The sequence below is a fragment of the Paroedura picta genome, chromosome 1 (genome assembly GCF_049243985.1).
Source record: "Paroedura picta isolate Pp20150507F chromosome 1, Ppicta_v3.0, whole genome shotgun sequence".
Taxonomy (NCBI): Eukaryota; Metazoa; Chordata; class Lepidosauria; order Squamata; family Gekkonidae; genus Paroedura; species Paroedura picta.
The window spans coordinates 110831850-110849805 of record NC_135369.1 but is presented as its reverse complement, the minus strand read 5'-3'; the positions used below and the strand labels follow the sequence as shown (position 1 = coordinate 110849805).

Here is a 17956-nt window from a genome sequence, read left to right as displayed (position 1 = left end):
AGAACTGCACACAGTACTCCAGGTGTGGTCTGACCAGTGCCGTATACAATGGGACTATGACATCTTGTGATTTTGATGTGATGCCTCTGTTGATACAGCCCAAAATGGCATTTGCCTTTTTTACCGCTGCATCACACTGCCTGCTCATGTTTAGTTTACAATCTACAAGTACCCCAAGGTCTCGTTCACACACAGTGCTACCTAGAAGCGTATCCCCCATCCAGTAGGTATGCTTTTCATTTTTCTGACCCAGATGCAGAACTTTACACTTATCTTTATTAAATTGCATCTTGTTCTCATTTGCCCATTTTTCCATTGTGTTCAGATCTCGTTGAACTCTGTCTCTATCTTCCGGAGTATTTGCCAGTCCTCCCAATTTGGTGTCATCTGCAAACTTGATGAGTAGTCCCTCCACCCCCTCATCTAGATCATTAATAAATATGTTAAAAAGTACCGGGCCGAGCACCGAACCCTGAGGTACCCCGCTACTCACCTCTCTCCAGTCTGATGAAACACCATTGACAACAACTTTTTGAGTGCGGTTCTCTAACCAATTCCCTATCCACCTAACGATCTGAAAATCCAGATTGCAGTCCTTCAACTTATCCATCAGAACATCATGGGGAACCTTGTCAAAAGCTTTACTAAAATCCAAGTAAATGACATCAACCAAATTTCCCCGATCCAGCAAACCTGTTACTTGGTCAAAAAAGGAAACTAGGTTGGTCTGGCAGGACCTGTTGGAGACAAATCCATGCTGACTTCCTTGGATCACCAAATTGTCCTCCAGATGTTTGCAGATCGCTCCCTTTAATATCTGCTCCATTATCTTCCCCACAACAGAGGTCAGACTCACTGGTCTGTAGTTTCCCGGGTCATCCTTCCTCCCTTTTTTGAAGATCGGAATAACGTTTGCTCTTTTCCAGTCCTCCGGGACATCTCCAGTCCTTAAAGAGGTTCCGAAGATGATGGACAAGGGCTGTGCAAGTTCTCTGGAAAGTTCTTTGAGTACTTGAGTACTTTGAGTACTTGAGTATTTGTTCAAAATGCAGCTGCTCTTGTTCTCACCTGAACATTGTGGAGAGTCCACCCTGATCTTCCACCAGCTGCACTAGCTACTAATTGAATACTGGATCAGGTTTAAGGTGCTGGTACACACCTTCAAGGCCATACGGGGTTAGGGTCCTGAGTATCTCAAGGACTATTTACTTTCCTATACTCCCCAAGAAGCAACACATTCTATCTACTCCCACCTAGTAACCCCTAGCTCCGAAGAAATCCGCCTGGCCTTTACCAAAACCAGAGTTTTTTCATCCGTGGCCCCAACCTGGTAGAATTAGCTTCCCAATCAAATAAAGGCCCTATCGGAACTCAAACAGCAGAGCTCTTCTGCCAGGCTTTGAGGTGAGGCCAGTGACAGGGATCTTCCTACAGCCTGCTCCCATTGCTAGGAAACTCTTGACACTCCCTAGCTGCTACTGTTTTCCCCTCTAAACTGTTGTAACCACCCAAATGTACTATGTTCCTAAACTGTGATTGATATTGCCTATAATGACTGTTTATGTTTCCTCGTTCATATTGTTGTAAATGTTTCAATACCCATTGTTTCTGTGTACACCGCCCCGAGACATCACAGTGAGGGGTGGTATATAAATTGAACAAATGAATGAATGAATTAAATAATCTATACATGTGACTATAAAAAAAATAAATACAAGCTGTTTTAGCTGTAAAAGTTGCAGGAGAACCCCATTCCATCTACCAGGGTCTTTCTCTAGCATTCTAGAAGCTCTGTGGAGCTTGACCAGTCTGATGTCTCCTTACTCCCACCCCCCTTCATTTTCTTTAAATGACTCTCAGCTGCTCTCAACATTCTCTGCTCCTGAACCATATTAGTTTTCATCAGGCAATTGTGTTTACCTTTTGGTTAATTTACAAAGTCATTGTTTCTAAATAAGTGGGAAATTCCAATTAGATAGATTACCTGTCCTTGTGTGAGGGTGACCTGGTTTGTCATCAGTTGCATGGGGACAGTCATATAAGAATATAAAATATAGTATATAACTAGCCAACATTTGGATGTAGTTTGATCTGCACATGCACACGATAACCGCTTCTTTTCTTTTTCACCCAGACAACTGCACACTTAAATCACATGTTAAACGAAAGAGAACTACAGTGATGGAGAACGAAGGAGAGAATCTAATAAAGAAAAAAAAGAAAAAACAAGATCGGCCAAATTATTTCATTTCTCTTCCGATTACAAATCCAAAGGTGAGCTTTTTTTTTTTTTTCCTAACCGGGGAAAAATGCCTTGAGAGCAATAAAACCAAAGTTTAGTCATAAACTCAATAATTTGTGCTATTTTCACAGGCATGCTGTTAGCTTAAGAGTAATGTTTAGAAATATTTTTCCTATTTTAATAGCAAAAAATATCCAAGATTACTTTAATAGGAGTAGAAAGATTTGGGGCAAACAATAATCTACCCAGTGTAGTTTCTCTGCTCCTATTCAGTCATGTTAAGTCTCTTCTACGAAATGGGAAGGCATTTAAGGGAAGGAACAAAGATAATTGAGAAGTCATGCTGTGCTTAGAAAAGGATATTTGAAATGTGGGCTGTATTGCTTTGCTACAATGGGTGGTTCTTTCCTAAATTTGTGTTCATATTTAATCTACACTGCAGTAATTTTTGTCTTCTAAAACAATGGCCAGTATGTGACAAATCCTGATGAGTGCATACATGAGTATCTGCATCTGTAGCTGTAGAGTACAACTATGGGGACAAGTCAATAACTTCTGTGTGCATAGAGAACTCAGCATGCAGGAAGGAGCCATACATTTATGAATCCTTGGGGGACACAGGGCTCTACAAGTATCTGAAGAGGGGTTAGAAAAAGGTTTTATACACCTCAACTATCTTTTGTGTCATATTGAAAATTATTCACCCTGATAAGAATTAGAAATAGTTCCATGTGTTTTGTGAGAGAGTTCCTGTTTAATGAGGAATTAAAAGCTTTGGAAGATACAAGATCTACTTTCAATAGAGGATTGGCTGACCAAATTGGCGGACTTGGCCAAGATGGCCAAACTGACATTGATAGTTAATGGGAAAACAGAAGAAGTCTTTCAAGAACAATGGGGTCCTTATTTGAATTATCTAAGAAGATAAGCTATAGGGGGATAGAAGAGGGGTTTTGTACTAAAACAATTTTAGAGTATAATTTATATAACGTTTACCAATGTATCTCTTATATATTTACTCTGTTTTCATCTTAAGTGAAAAATAAAAATCTATATTAAAAAAAAAAGAATTAAAAGCTTCAGTGCATACATAGACCTTGCCTTGCACCTATCAGCGATACTGCCAAGGGCCATGATGGGCTCTCCCATATGACTGTGTTTCAACCCAGATATCATAATTTCAGAAATAGCTGGCTATTACCATGCATCTATAAAGATAAAAGGATTCACGTGTCTCAAGCTGCTTGGGGGAGGGGGAGAAATTAGAAGTAACGATTGATGAATGGCAAGTAATGAAGAAATCGAACTGAAGAGGAACATTGTGGAAAAGTATCAGAGAAATGTAGGGAAAGACAGCAAAAGGGCTTTTTATTATTATGTTGCCTTTACGTTCTATTGCCCCTTTGCAAGATCTTCTGCCCCTGTGCAGGAACTGGATGAAACAAAATGAAAAAACAAACAAACCATAGGCTGGTGGATATAAGGATCTTGTAAGAAGGCTGCATCCTGTCAAGGACTGTAGCTTGTCTAGGCTGGTCTTGCCTTGCTCCATTGCTGGCTTGGCTGATGGGTTTAGCAGGAGCTGAGTTTCCCACAGCCTCCTAGTAGACTGTGTCTTTCACCTATACTGCCTGCAGTCAGAACTACAATAGGAAAAAATACTTTAAAAAATGGATTTCATGGATTCAGTTGGAAGCTGGCTTCAGGGGCCCTCCCACTAACCTGGTCCTCTCAAATTTTGTCCCCCCTCCCCTTCATCCCTCCATATCAGCAGTGGTGCGTATCTGCATCAGAGAATCTTTTTGATTTTACTGCATGTTCTTTTAACATTATTCTCAATTTCCTATAACCTTGTTGCACAGATTTCAAATACAATTTGATTTTTGAAGTGTATTGAATTATTTATTTAAAGTTTATTGAAATGTCTGACAATTAAATTGAATTACTTAGCGTATTTCAGGAAATGTCTCCTTTAAACAACATGCATCATCATCGTTATACATTAACTATAGTTAATTGCATTTGCAGTGATACTATAGTAGCAGTTTTTTCCCCATGTAGCAGTTTTTCTTGCTTTGTTACTGTGAAGAGCCAAATGGTTGAAGGGACTTTAAAAGGGAGCATTTCCTAGTGGCTAGAAAAATGTAGCTAAACAATTTAATAGCCTTTACAAAGCAGACCTCATTATACAACTTCCTTTTATATAAAATGATTATATTTATTGAGTAAGGCTACAGAAGAAAGCTGAGCAAATAAATAGAAGTTACAATAATGCATATTGTCATTCAAAAATATCGGGAATTGTAACTTACCCCACTCCAATTTTAAGAATCTCAGCTGTGTGTTACAGTTTAAAAGGCCAACAATCTTCTTGTAGCCTACAGCCAATACACATTGTCTATTATGCATCTGTCATATATAATTAAGAGGAAATGCTGCGGCTCTATGGTGGAACATCTGCCCTGCGTACACAAGGTCCCCAGTGTTGGTTCTTAGCATTTTGAGTCAAAGTAGTTGGTTTTGGGGAAAGGCCTTTCTTGCCTGAGACTCAAAAGGGTAGCTGCCAGTCAAAGCAGGCAATTCTGAAATGGATGGACCAGTGACCTCACTAATATAAAGCAGACACATGCACTCATATATTCTGCTCCCAGCTGCAACTTTACTTAGTGTTTCCTCATTTAGGGAACTAAGATTGATGGCAGGGTGGGGTGGGGTGGGGCGGGCTGGAGGCTTTCTTATTGAGAGCTTTTATGCTCTGGAAGACCCTTCATAGAAAGCTTGCCAGGTATCTTGTGTAGTTCTACCAGCAGAGAACTCTTGGTTTGAACTGATTTTTAAAAGGATCAGTCTTATTGTTTGGTCTGTGTAGAAATATTAATGTAGAGAGGTTTTTCAGTTTTTTATGTCTGAATATTTTTAATAGACAATGCATGCATGTAAACAAAAATTATACGAACTAAGTTATTTTAATGTCATCTCAACTTGACTTCCTATCAGCCTATACTGATAGTTGGGATTTTTTGTCTCAATGTCCTTCACCTTACATTTCCCAACACTGAACTTTATTTGCCGCATTGTCTCCTACTGACTCAGTTTGTGGAGGTTCTCTTTGAACTCTTCACAGTTAGTCTTGGTTTTCACCATCCTGAATAATTTGGAGTCACCTGCAAACTTGTTCTAGATCATTTATGAATGGTAATACTGATGGGATGCTGCCTGTTGGCTGGGGTAGATCATCTGGCAGTGTGGGGCCCCTGCTGGTTGGTGGACTCCATCAGGGTCTGAAAGGACAAGGCTGGGACACCTAAAGGCAGTTGTTCCTCCTGGATTGTTTATTGAGGAACTAGGAGGGGGCACAGAAGGAAAAGACTGGAGGGGGAAAGGGCATTGACATTATCCCCTGAACTGTTAGAGGACCTCTCAGAGCTGTTCTCGTCTCCCTCATCCTGATACCTGTCTCCAACCTCAATCTCCCTCCACTGGTGGGCCCTGTCACATTCCTGACTCTCAGCCTCTTCAGGCCGGCTACCTGTAGCCTCCATTTTGCCTCCTCTGCTTTCCCTTTACCACTTATCGTTGTCTCATTCTCCCCCCCTCACCATCTCCTTCCTTAACCCACCACCCTGTGTTTTCTTCCTTTGTCTTATCCCTTCTCTCATTCATAGCACTTCCTTCCCCCAGCCTCTCGTGTGAGGTTACTTTAGTCCCTCCCCTCTGTTGCGCATCCTGCTCCTTGCCTACAACCATCTTTCTGCTTCCAAGCAGGCAGCTGTGTTCGTCTGCGTGCTGGCCCTAACTCTGGCCTTGCTCCCCGCTGTTCCATTGCCGTCCCACCATCCCTCTGCTCAGCTCTTTGTTGGGACCTCTGGGTGAGTCTGACCATCAATGGAGGGCCAATGAATTGTCCCCTGGGCTGCTTGCCCTTTTGGGACTTGGCAGTTGCTTTGTGCAAGCTCCAGCGTGTCCTCAGCTTGCCACGGTGTTTCTTGTGGCTGGGGCTACCCTCCTGGCTGTGGCTGTTCTCCTGGTTGTGGTCAACAGATTGTTGGCTCACCACAGAGGCTTCTGTTGGCATTTCAGGGTGGCTTTGGGCATTGGATCTGGACAGACAGGGCCTGAGGGGAGGTCCAAGCTCCCAGCCTGGTGACCCTCCCAGGTGAACTGGACATGAATAAACTAAACTTCCACCCTAAACTTCAAGGTAGCCTTTCTTGTGATTGCTGCTAGTCACATTTGAAAACTGATCAGTTAGAGGGAGTATGGGCAGTCTGGAACCTCAGTAACTGTGACTTATCAGGTTTTCCCTCCCTGAAAGCTGGAGTTGTGCTAGTTGTCTGTGATTTATGTATGTACGTTAATTTGTATTTTGAGAATGGAGAAAACCTGGTAAGCCAACTGGTTGGGCCTTAACATTATAGCCATGACTCCCTTTGAGGTAAATTATACTCCAGTGACAACAATAAGAATTCCTACAGTCTATCCAACAGACATTGGTTTCTAACATTACAGTGAAAACTTCTTATTCCAGTATGGAGAATAACATCCGACATTTCAAAGAACAAGTTGGAGGGCAGCCAACAGATTGTAGAGGGGTAGAGGGGATAAGCAAATTGAAAACTCCAGACATACCCATCAAAATTTCCCTATCCAAGACTCTAAAGCTCTCTGGGGCGTGAGCAGACTGATCAGAGATTAATGGGGACTTCTGTGTCAAGAGCTCTGAGCATTATTGAAAGTTATGTCCAATGAATGGAGGGCCTGATTTGGCAAGGGACCATAGGATGAGTAGGTTTTTAATACATTATTTCCTCAGTATTTTCCTGATTTAAATTGGGCTTTGGGTACTGATATTTGCACTATTTTGGTTCTCCAAATCAGATCTATATGTGCTGGTAAATGACTTTTTAAAAGCACTAGGCTCTCATGACACAGAACTCCAAAGATGTTGCCTGGTTAGACCCTTTGTTGCTTTCCCAATTCAATTCTTTCAGAAGTGTATTCAGTTTTCTGCAGGGCAGTTAAATGGTTTTATTTCCTGATTTCCTGTAGTTTATAAATAAGGTCACATCCTTCTGCATCTCTGGGGAATCTACCAAATAAATGTACTCCTCCTTTTTTTTGGCCAGGGCTTTTTTTGTGTGTGTGGCATCTTTATCTCTATGGAGGCCTACCAGTTAGATATGAGAGAACGTGATACACTGATTAATGGGGAAAATGTTGAAAGTGCTGGTAAGTGGAGCTGATAGAACTGATGCCTAGGATTGCTAACCTCCAGGTGGGACCAGGAGAACTCTCAGAATTTCCAGGCAACCTAATTTCCAGGCCACAATTCTCCTGGGTGAACCCTATGACTTTATATATTATCAATGAGATCGTTCCCCTTCCCACCCACCCCCAGACTCCACCCCCTAAATCCCCAAGAATTTCCCAACCCAGAGTTGGCAGCCTTATGTTATGCCCCAAAGTGTGAAAATTAGTAATTCTCTGTTAAGTAATTGATTGTGAGTAATTATGCTTTACCTAGTACTTATATAAAGGATCAATTGAGCTCAAAGGACATTGTCTGAAAATGCATCCTCTTTTGTTCTGGGAAGGGTATGTTGTTGTTGTTAGGTGCAAAGTCATGTCCGACCCATAATGACCCCATGGACAATGATTCTCCAGGCCTTCCTGTCCTCTACCATTCCCCAGAGTCCATTTAAGTCTGCACCTACTGCTTCAGGGACTCCATCCAGCCACCTCATTCTCTGTCGTCCCCTTCTTCTTTTGCCCTCAGCCCCTCCCAGCATTAGGCTCTTCTCCAGGGAGTCCTTCCTTCTCATGAGGTGGCCAAAGTATTTGAGTTTCATCTTCAGGATCTGGCCTTCTAAAGAGCAGTCAGGGCTGATCTCCTCTAGGACTGACTGGTTTGTTTGCCTTGCAGTCCAAGGGACTCGCAAGAGTCTTCTCCAGCACCAGAGTTCAAAAGCCTCAATTCTTTGACGCTCGGAAGAGTATAGCACTTGCTCATACCCTGTCTCTGCTCTGAAAGAAGTTACTGCACTCTTTTAACCAGGTCATACCCATACTTTATATAACGAATGTACTCCTTTTTTCTCTGCTTCTTGAGGATTTTTCCTTTATAATGTCATAACAAACACATGTTTTCTTCTCATTGGGACCGTTCTATTTCCATTTTCTCTCTGATCAGAGCCTGGGTGGAGTTACTCTCTAAGAGCATTCAGACTCTTCCCATCTTTTATGTTTTGGAGGCATAAAACTTATATTTGACAAAGATAAGACTCATTCTTTACTTCTAAGCTAACATTGGTTTCTCTTGAGTTAAGGATTACAATATGAGACTTCTTTGGTTCTGATTAATATTATTATGGTTTATGGGAAATGGTTCCTATATATCTTTTGTTTTGAAAATGCCTATAAAATAGACTACTCTCCATGAGGTTTTTAAAATGTAAACATCTTCAAAAAAATTACCAACCTATTTCTTCCAACGATTTATGCCGCTTAGACTGACGCAGAACAAATTTCTTAGTATGATTTGGGGATTTTTTTCCAAAGAGAGGGATAGGAATTGACCCTTTCCTCCAATGAAGATTGTCTCTTCTTTTACGTTTTGCTACTGTGCATTTCTATTTGTAAGGGGAAATTAATTAATGGATGGCCAAGATTACGTATTTCCCTTCCCTTTGTATTAGTTTAATTGTAAGCTAATGTTTGTGAAAGCCTATTACCAGGCAAGAGTGGCATGCATTTGACATGCTTCAGCTGGGAATCAGGCATTACTGAGATATGACTGCAAGATGTCCCTTTATCCACTAATTACTCATTAATTTCCAGTGATTTCGTGTTTACTGAAGCAGTCTAAACATGCCTGTACACTTGAACAAGTCTGAAAGGAAGCTCACTCTGGTGGGAAGTCATGGTTGAAATAAAATGGATGTTGTGCAAGACCTTGCATTGTGTTGTTGCCCAACTTCCATTCACTTCAATAGGGCTTACGCAGAATGAAACTCTTGTATTTTCTTTTTTGTTGCACATTGCAATTTATTAATTTTTTTACATCTCCCCTATTTTCCTGTTCTTTCTCAGATAATGCGTGATATTAAGGCTCTTCAGGATTCAATAATAAAAAAGGATTGCAGACTTTCCAAAGCGATGATTCGTTATGGCTCTTTTCATGTCACTCTCTTAGTGATATATTTGTCCAGCGAAGAAGCAATTGATAAGTAAGCATTACACACTGAAATCTTACCATGTTTCAAAATTGCTTAATTTTGCGTGGAACTTTGAAGAAGAAACACCCTGGCTTCATGTATATCACTTTTATTTATTTTAAGGATTCTATACAATGACATGCTGCTGGTAACTTCTATGGGAAGTGCTGCGTGCTACATGGGAGATAGTGTTCTCTATACACCAGTGCTAAGGATCTGGCATAGGTTGCTTTGCAAATATCTCCAGTCGTTAGCCCCCCTCCCCACATTTTTACTAGTCCTCCTGTCCTATCATGAAATCATAGAGTTGGGAGGGACTATAAAGTCCACTTCCCTGTTCAATGCAGGATCAGACTAAAACATCCATAATAAGTATCTGTCCAGTCACTGCTTAAAGACTGCCAGTGAGGGGGAGCTCACCACCTCTTTAGGCAGCCCATTCCACTACTGAACTACTCTATGTATATTTTTCCTGATATCTAGCTGGTACTGTTCTGCCTGTAGTTTAAACCAATTACTGTGGATCCTATTCTCTGCTGTCAATAGAAACCATTGCCACCCCTCCTCCAAATGACAGCCTTTCAGATAGTTAGAGAGCAATCGTGCTGCCTCTCAGCTTTCTCTTCTCCAACCTAAACATTCCCAAGCCCCTCAGCCTTTCTTCATAAGTCTTGTTCCTCAAACCCTGGATCCTTGTCACTCTCTGCATTTTGCCCTTGTCCTTTTTTAAGTAAGGCCTCCAGAACTGTACACATCATTATGGTTGATCATATGTGACCTCAAAGAAGAAAATTAACTAACATTTATGTTGCTTCCCTGATTTCTGGGAGGAATTGCCGTTGCCATATGTTTGCTTTGCAGGCAGTTGTTTATGAACCACTTGCTGTATCTTGTACAATGAAAGTAGTGTGTCAGCTGGGACCAATAGACAGTGCCACTTTAACTTCAGTGTAATTAAAAAAACTAAAACCTGCCTGCTTGAATGGCAAAGTTATGTCTCTCTGTTTGTACATTTTTTAAAATTTATGATTATTTATCTGATTATTTTGAAACTGCCCTCCCAGGGAGTCTGCTCAGGATGGTGTACATCATATGAAATATAGCAATACAATTTAAAATCATTCAGTTAGAGATTTAGTTATATTTAGATTAAAATTAAAATATATAACTTAAAACACTTAACTTTAAAAAGCAATAACAACAATTATGCAGATGGGTATAATCTCATGTATCTTCGGAACCAGACTCCATTCTGAGGTTTTGATATCAAAAGTAAATCCTGTCTTTGGTTGCTTCCACAAAGTTATGCTTTCATTTTGTCCTATCATTGCTCATTGTGAATATGGGGTTCCTCTGCTATCTTTGTGTCCACCATTCTCTCCTACTTTCACCCTTGTAGCCCAAACCACCAGAGGGCATTTTGCTGGCTTTTAGAATAAAACCACTACTTCTTGTATCACTGTAGAAATATAGTAAGTACTGATGATTATTTTTAAACTGTTAAAAAGAGAAGAAGAGCTGTTTTTTGTTCCCCTGCTTTTCAGCACCTGAAGGAGACTCAAAATAGCTTACAATCGTCTACCCTTCCTCTCCCCTTGACACCCTCTGAGGTAGGTGAGGCTGAGAGAGTTCTGAGAGCTGTGACTGACCCACGGTCACCCAGCTGGAAGAGTGGGGAATCAAACCAGCTTCTCCAGATTCTCTCTGCTCTTAACCACTATACCAAACTTGCTCTCAATTATTTATTTATTTATTTATTTTATGTTTAGATTTGTATCCTGCCTCTCATGACTTTTGTCGCCCCAAGGCGGCTTACAATTAAATTAACATGCTATGGGAATGTCAGATGGCAGTAAAATGGTGCTGTTGTGGGTGAGAGGTTCAGAAGAATGCGTCTTGAAATCTCCATGGTTGCAAACCTACTTTTACCGTGACCTTTTGGGAAAGATCATAAAAAAGTTGATTTGGAAACAGCAAAATATGAGAAAACTTTGGATAGTAGCTGCAATTTATTTACATTATTTATTGTTCACCTTACTCACTGAGACTGAAGGCTGATGTCACAATGTAAACTGGTGCAATTTGACAAGCATTGTAATAGGATTAGGACTGCAGAAATTTGAGAACGGAGAACGGAGCTATCATCTGAACAAAGCATGTATTAAGCATGTTGAATACTGCAGAGCATGGAATTATATAAGTACAAACACAATGTATTTTGACTGTTACCATGTTGCCCTATTTTTTTAATATCAAAATGCCCTCCTATTTTACATAGTTTGCAAAATGCTAGGTGTGTGGGAGCCTTTCTGACCTTCTCAGGCACATCAGTCCACAGGTGGGGGCCACTGCTGAGAAGGTGCCTAAGCAGTCGGTTGTTGATCTTGCTGATTTGCAGGGCAACACCTGCAGAAGTCACTGCTTAGATATGTGAAGTTGTCATGGCAAGACATAGCTAGAGAGGTGTTATTGCAAATCCAAGGGTCCAAGGCCATGAAGGGCTTTATATGATACAGCCAATACTTTGAACTGCGTACAATAATGAATGGACAGCCAATTTAGTGATTGCACAATGTGTCTAAACAGCATTTGCTGCCTGGCTCCCCATAATATCTGAACTTCAGCATTCTGCACAAATTGGAGTCTCCAAATTGATTTTGAAGGGGAGGCCTGTGTAGAGTGCATTGCCATGGCATGGATCCAGGGGGCCTGATTGGCCAGTGATCATCTGTGGATGCTTTAAAAAAAATCTACTCATAGCCTGACCCTCAGAGGGTATGTGGGACACATATCTGCTCCGGGGCTACTTGGTCAGGTGCCTGTTCTTCCCTGGCAAACACACATACGTGGGCACACACTCACAGGCATACAAAGACACCCTTCCCTTCCCCCTGTTTCTCCCCTTACCTGTTGGTTTCTCAACCTTCTCCTTGGTTCTTCCCCCCCCCTCCCTCGCAAACACACACATACATAGAAAGACTCCTCCTCCTGTTTCCCCCATTACTTGTTGGTTTCCCTTCTTCCCAAGCAAACACACACACACACACACTCCCTTCCTCTTTCTGCTTACCTTTTCCGCTGCTGTCTGCCCCCCGCCCTGCTGGTCATGCAGTGGCTGCCTAGGCCCCTCTTCATCTTCTGGTGTGCTTTGTGGGCAGTACTATGGACATCACATCCATATTTATATCTGTTCAACGAGGCGCACAAGAAGATGTGTCCCATATTTTAAAAAATCCCTGCTTTAGTTCAGTCACCAAACCAGAGCAAAAGCCCCATCTGGTAGCACCCTTAGCCAAAAATCTTTTTTGGATCTTAAGAATCTTAACAATGAAAACATGGTGGATAATAGAAGTGCCACCAGCAGAGGTAGAGAAGGCATTACAGCATTAAAAAGGAGTCCTTAACATTATGATGTGAAGATTTGTGGAGATCGAACATCTGCTTTTAGGAAGACCTGACTTTAATGCACAAGTGATAGCACAGCAGTTTGCCTGGAAGAATAGCATACTTGTCCTAAACGATTCAGAATAGTTTCTAGATCATGTTGATAGGAGTAAATCTCTTCCAGTGAACTAATCAGCAGTTCACAGAGAGGTGAAGAGGAGGTGGGTGAGATTTTAAAATACTGCACAGGAGAAACAGACATTAAAACACCAGCTTGGAACCCAAACATTACAACCAATTTTATTAGTTGTATAAAGATTATCCCCAGTTGGCAGAAGCAGCAATACCAGTATAAAAAATGTTGTTAATACTGATCCAAAATTCCATGTCATGCAAATGGTAACAGTAGTTTTGTCTCATTTCAATGTAAGCCCAACTGTTTACATGATGGAAGGCGATTTGCCCCATTTATAAAAGCTGGTATTGGTCCTGTCATGTACTAATGTAACATCTAACAAAGGGTGTTGATCTCTTTTAAAATTGCCATCCCCATAATGTGCTTGTCATTTTAATGTAGCTGGTGGTTGTTAATCAAAGAGAATTTTTAATACACGAGGTCTGCACTCCAGTGCACACGTTGGAGGAAGACCCATTGATGTTGGCAAGAGTTACTTTTGAGTAAACAAGCATAAGATTAGGCTTACAAATATGATGAGTGAACTGCTGAACTATACACATGCACCTTTTGTACACCACCTCCATTTTTGGTTTTCAGCAGGGCATGCTTTGAAGAAAAGGATGCGACTGAAATTGCTTTTGACACATTTGCTTTCAGCAAAGTACAGCTTGCCCTTAAGTTACTCTGACTTCTCAGTGTTGCTGCTAATGCCTTTGTAATTTAGTGAAAGTAGATCATGGGCGAGAAATGGACAAGGATGGTTGTAGTGAGATTGTATCTGACCCTTTCAACATAAGCATGCTAAAAGCTAAAGCACTTCCATTTATTTGGCTTCCTGGAAATTTGGCTGTGGTCCTTAAAGCCTTGAATTAACAGCCATTGAGCACGCCAGGGGAAGGGTTTTGCAGCTTGCCTCAAGAATTAGATGTTTGGGCTCTTTAAATTAATCATGAACAAGGGAATGAATTTCCTCCTTTCTGACAAGTGCACTGTCTAGTCATTAAATGTCATCGTTTTTTCGTAACCTCTCTTAAAATTTGCCTTACACACCCTAAAGGTTTTTACTTTTTCTTCCTGAAGGCAAAAATTTGTTCCTACTTGTGATAAATAAAATGAGATAATACATTTCCTCACTTGTTATTTCAAATAGCTTAATCAATAAAAGATGTAGCACTTCTGTGGGCTTGATGTCCTGTGTTTATGACAAGCTAAATGGAATGTACAAACTCCAGGTTCAGAAGATAGAATGTTTCAGCCTTCATTAATTAAAAATAAGTAAATTACAAGCCCTGATAGCTATCTTTAAGATACAGCCGTTGTCTAGTGCACTGCTTAGATGCTAGACCAGAGATGGCCCAATTGTGGCTCTCCAGTTGTCCGTGGACTACAATTCCCACAAGCCCCTGTCAGCATCTGGCAGGGACTCATGAGAATTGTAGTCCACGGACATCTGGAAAGCCACAGTTGGACCACTACAACACTAGACTGTAGTCACCTGGCTGTTTTTAGAAGACTCTTGAGTTAACTGTAGTATCCAACAATTTAAAAAGACAAAATATATAAGCAGTCATGCTCCCACTTAAAAATGACGATGTTGAAACCACTTTCATATGTTACTGCTGCAGCAAATTAGCTTCAGAGACAAATTTCCACAAGGTCAAGGAAGAGCGAATCTCAAGAATGTATTTATAAAATTTTGTGCTACTTTAAAAACAAAATTTTAAATTTAAATTTAAAAATGTACAAACAAAACATATGCTATAATCATTTGTATTCAAAAGCATACATTTATATAGAATTTACTTAAATTTGCTTTTTAATATTTAACTTGTAATGAAATAATTTTATCTATTTATCTTCATATCTGATATTTTATTATAAAGCATAAGTTGCCTAAATCTTTTTATCATCTACTATTTCATTTAGTTTTATTTATGATATTTCTATATATCTAGAATAGAATTTCTTAAAATTCCAAGGTCGTTCTATTATGTATAAAAATGTTAATTTTGCGATTTTTGCATATTCATTTAATTTATTTTTCCATTCCTTCAAATCCGGACATTTCTTTGCATTCCGTAGTACACTTGCCACAGTCAGCTGTATTCTTAAATAATTCACTGTATGTTTTCGGTGATTATTGCTTGGTAGAATATTTAATAGATTTTGGGATCCATCACAAACTTAAATTTTAATATGTGTTCCTTCTTGAGACAGCTTATAGGTAAAGACCAAGTCAGCAATACATTCATGAGTGCCTTATTCATTGGGTGATATTTAGGTTACTTGGGTTCAGGGATAACTTCTTCAGGGGGGATTTCACAACCTCTTCTTTCAGAGCACTTGGGGTCTACCCTTTCCTTCAGAGAACCATTTATTTCCTCCCATACCCATTTAACCGCCCCATCCTTTCTAGGTACCATAAATTCCAAGGGACAAGGGTTGCACTTAGGTATGATGGATCACACATTAAGTACTTCACTTGGTATCAGTAACTGGAAATCATCCATACCTAGTTTGCCTGACTATTTCCTGTGCCAACAGAAGTAGATTGGGAAACAGGCATGCATTTTGGACACTTGATGGGATTGGCGCTCGTACATGTAATCACTGCAATGTAGAGCTTCAGTTATATAGAAACATGCTGCCAATCCTACAGTGCTCCCATGCTCAAAAGCTATCCTAACCATATACATTTTAAAAGTGCTATTGAAAGTGGTTGGGCTCAGTCCATACAAGATTTCCAAAGGGAATTATACCAGTTGTTACAGATGTGTCACCAAAAATGTCACTTTGTCATGTCTCTGTCAAATGGAATTCATGCTCAGATTCCTTTCTGAGTATTCCTTAGGCCTTTGTCTGAATGGTATACTTCCTGATACCAGCTAGCCTTGTATTCAGCAAAAAATTAATTATCTTTGGCATAAATAGAACAAACTTATGTGGTGTTGTTTCTCATCCATGTGCAAAATTTCCCTTGTTCTCAGTGTGCTGGAGTCCCTCATCTATCTATCATCACACATATCAAGAATCTTATTGGATTATTTTCCAAATATCTGTAAGTGGCAGCATTTCAGAGAAATGGAAATCATGGATTCCTTAGTGGCACATATTTATGACATGACTTCAGTGTCTTCTCCAGTCTCAATAAAAGATTATCTAAAAAAATGGTGATACCCTCATTTATGCATTCTTGCTTTAATTTTAATAGGAATTGAGGGTCACAGCCTATTTATTGGTTTATATTAGAACTGAAATCACTGGGAAGAGTAGCTTGAGTACACTGGATGAATTGAACTCTTCTTTAACTAAGCAATTCAAAGTGCTGAAGGAGATTATCAGAATAAAATAATTGAAACTTTTGAGAATGCATGTGGTTTTAAGATTTTGATCTTTCCTCGGGTTATTAAATAATTTTATAGGTTCATGCAGAAGTATAAACTTACGTGCAGTGAAAAATTTTAGTGACACAGAGGCAAACTGGGAAAATATTTAAAACATATCATTACCATCTGAACTTACTACTGATCTGGTCCTTTTGGATGTTCCTGGGCATGTGAAGTGAAGCAGCTCTCACCTGCCATCTCTTTCCATTATTTCCTTTCAAATATATTTCTCATAGAATATTAACTCTTTGGAGGCACCCAAAACCACGAACTCCAGATTAAGATGCCTAATCATTAAATAATTTTGAAGTTAGCATTGTCTGTGTCTTCAACTATTGAATTAATATAGAGATAATTATAGGGGAGGATCTTTGGACAATTCAGTGTACAAGACAGTTTCCTGATGAAAAAGACAAATTGAGTGAGAGTAGCACATGAATGGTAGGCAAACATAAGTGGAAGGCAAAATGGTTTCCATCTCAGAATGTAAAAGACAAAACAAAGAAGTTGTCTCTTACCTGAGCATTTGCCAGTAGTACAGACATCCTAGTGAATAATTCTGGTGTGCTTTTCTTTCTTTCATGGTCAGTAAAAAGTGTCAAAAACATGTTAAGTAGGCTGATTTAGTCTGCCAGAAATTTAAAAACAGGTGTATTTCAGGCATTCTGTGCTGGAAGGAGCTACTGTCCTTCCCAATTTTGTCCTTGGGCTCCTTTTCTCTTGTAAGCCAAATGTTTCTCCTCTGATACCCTCCCCCCAGGTCCCCATGTAAGCCAGCAGAAACTGAGATGCAACCAGTGGCAATTCTTTTAATTGCAGTGGCCGAAGGAAGTGCTGCCATAGTAGAAAGAAATGGGTTTCTTGAAGAGCTTATCAAAAAGTCCTCAGCAAGAAGATCAGTAATAGCTAATAAACTTTACTGAAAGGCTGCTTGCTTTTTGTTGCTGTCTCTTACAATGTGGGGACACAAGACAGTGTTGGATGTGTTGCCCAGTGCACACTCATGTTCGCTTGAGAAGATGGTAATGCCTAAAAGCACTGGCCAGTGGCCCAGGAATGTGAATGGAATGTGTACCCTGGAAATCCACCCCTACCTCCCACCCTCATCCAGTTTTCTGCTTGCTCAGTATTCTGTAATAGATTATTAAGGTATCCTCAGCATATGTGATAATGGGAAGTAAGAAAATCCATTAATGCTAGTGTTTCATAGGAGCTAACCCAAAGTCATAGGATCTAATCCATTAATGCTAGTGTTTCATAGGATCTAATCCAAACATAGAGCTCTTTGAAGATTCCTGCTTGCCAGGTAGTGACTGCCATCTAGTGACAAAGTCAGTAACTAATTAATCATAACCAGTAGTTACGTGAAAAAAGAAAAGAATTCTGCTTCAAAGGTACTAAGAGCATTGTTAACATTAATACAGCAATCCTAAACACACCTACCAGACAATAAATCCCACTCAATAGGATTTACTTCTGAATATATTTATTATATGCCTATACTTCCTTTCATGTCTTCACAATTGGTATGAGGCCAGCCACTTTTTTGTTA

General features: G+C 40.1%; 1 protein-coding gene across 4 annotated transcripts in view; it reads left to right on the top strand.

The window, feature by feature from the left end:
• AKAP7 (A-kinase anchoring protein 7) overlaps nt 1-17956 on the top strand; it is a 106869-nt gene that overhangs the window by 9064 nt on the left and 79849 nt on the right. For all 4 annotated transcript variants that reach the window (XM_077352846.1, XM_077352857.1, XM_077352851.1 and 1 more), the window contains exons 3-4: nt 2135-2274; nt 9332-9468. In XM_077352846.1, the coding sequence (XP_077208961.1) occupies nt 2135-2274; nt 9332-9468 (277 nt within the window). The remainder of the gene's footprint in view (nt 1-2134; nt 2275-9331; nt 9469-17956) is intronic.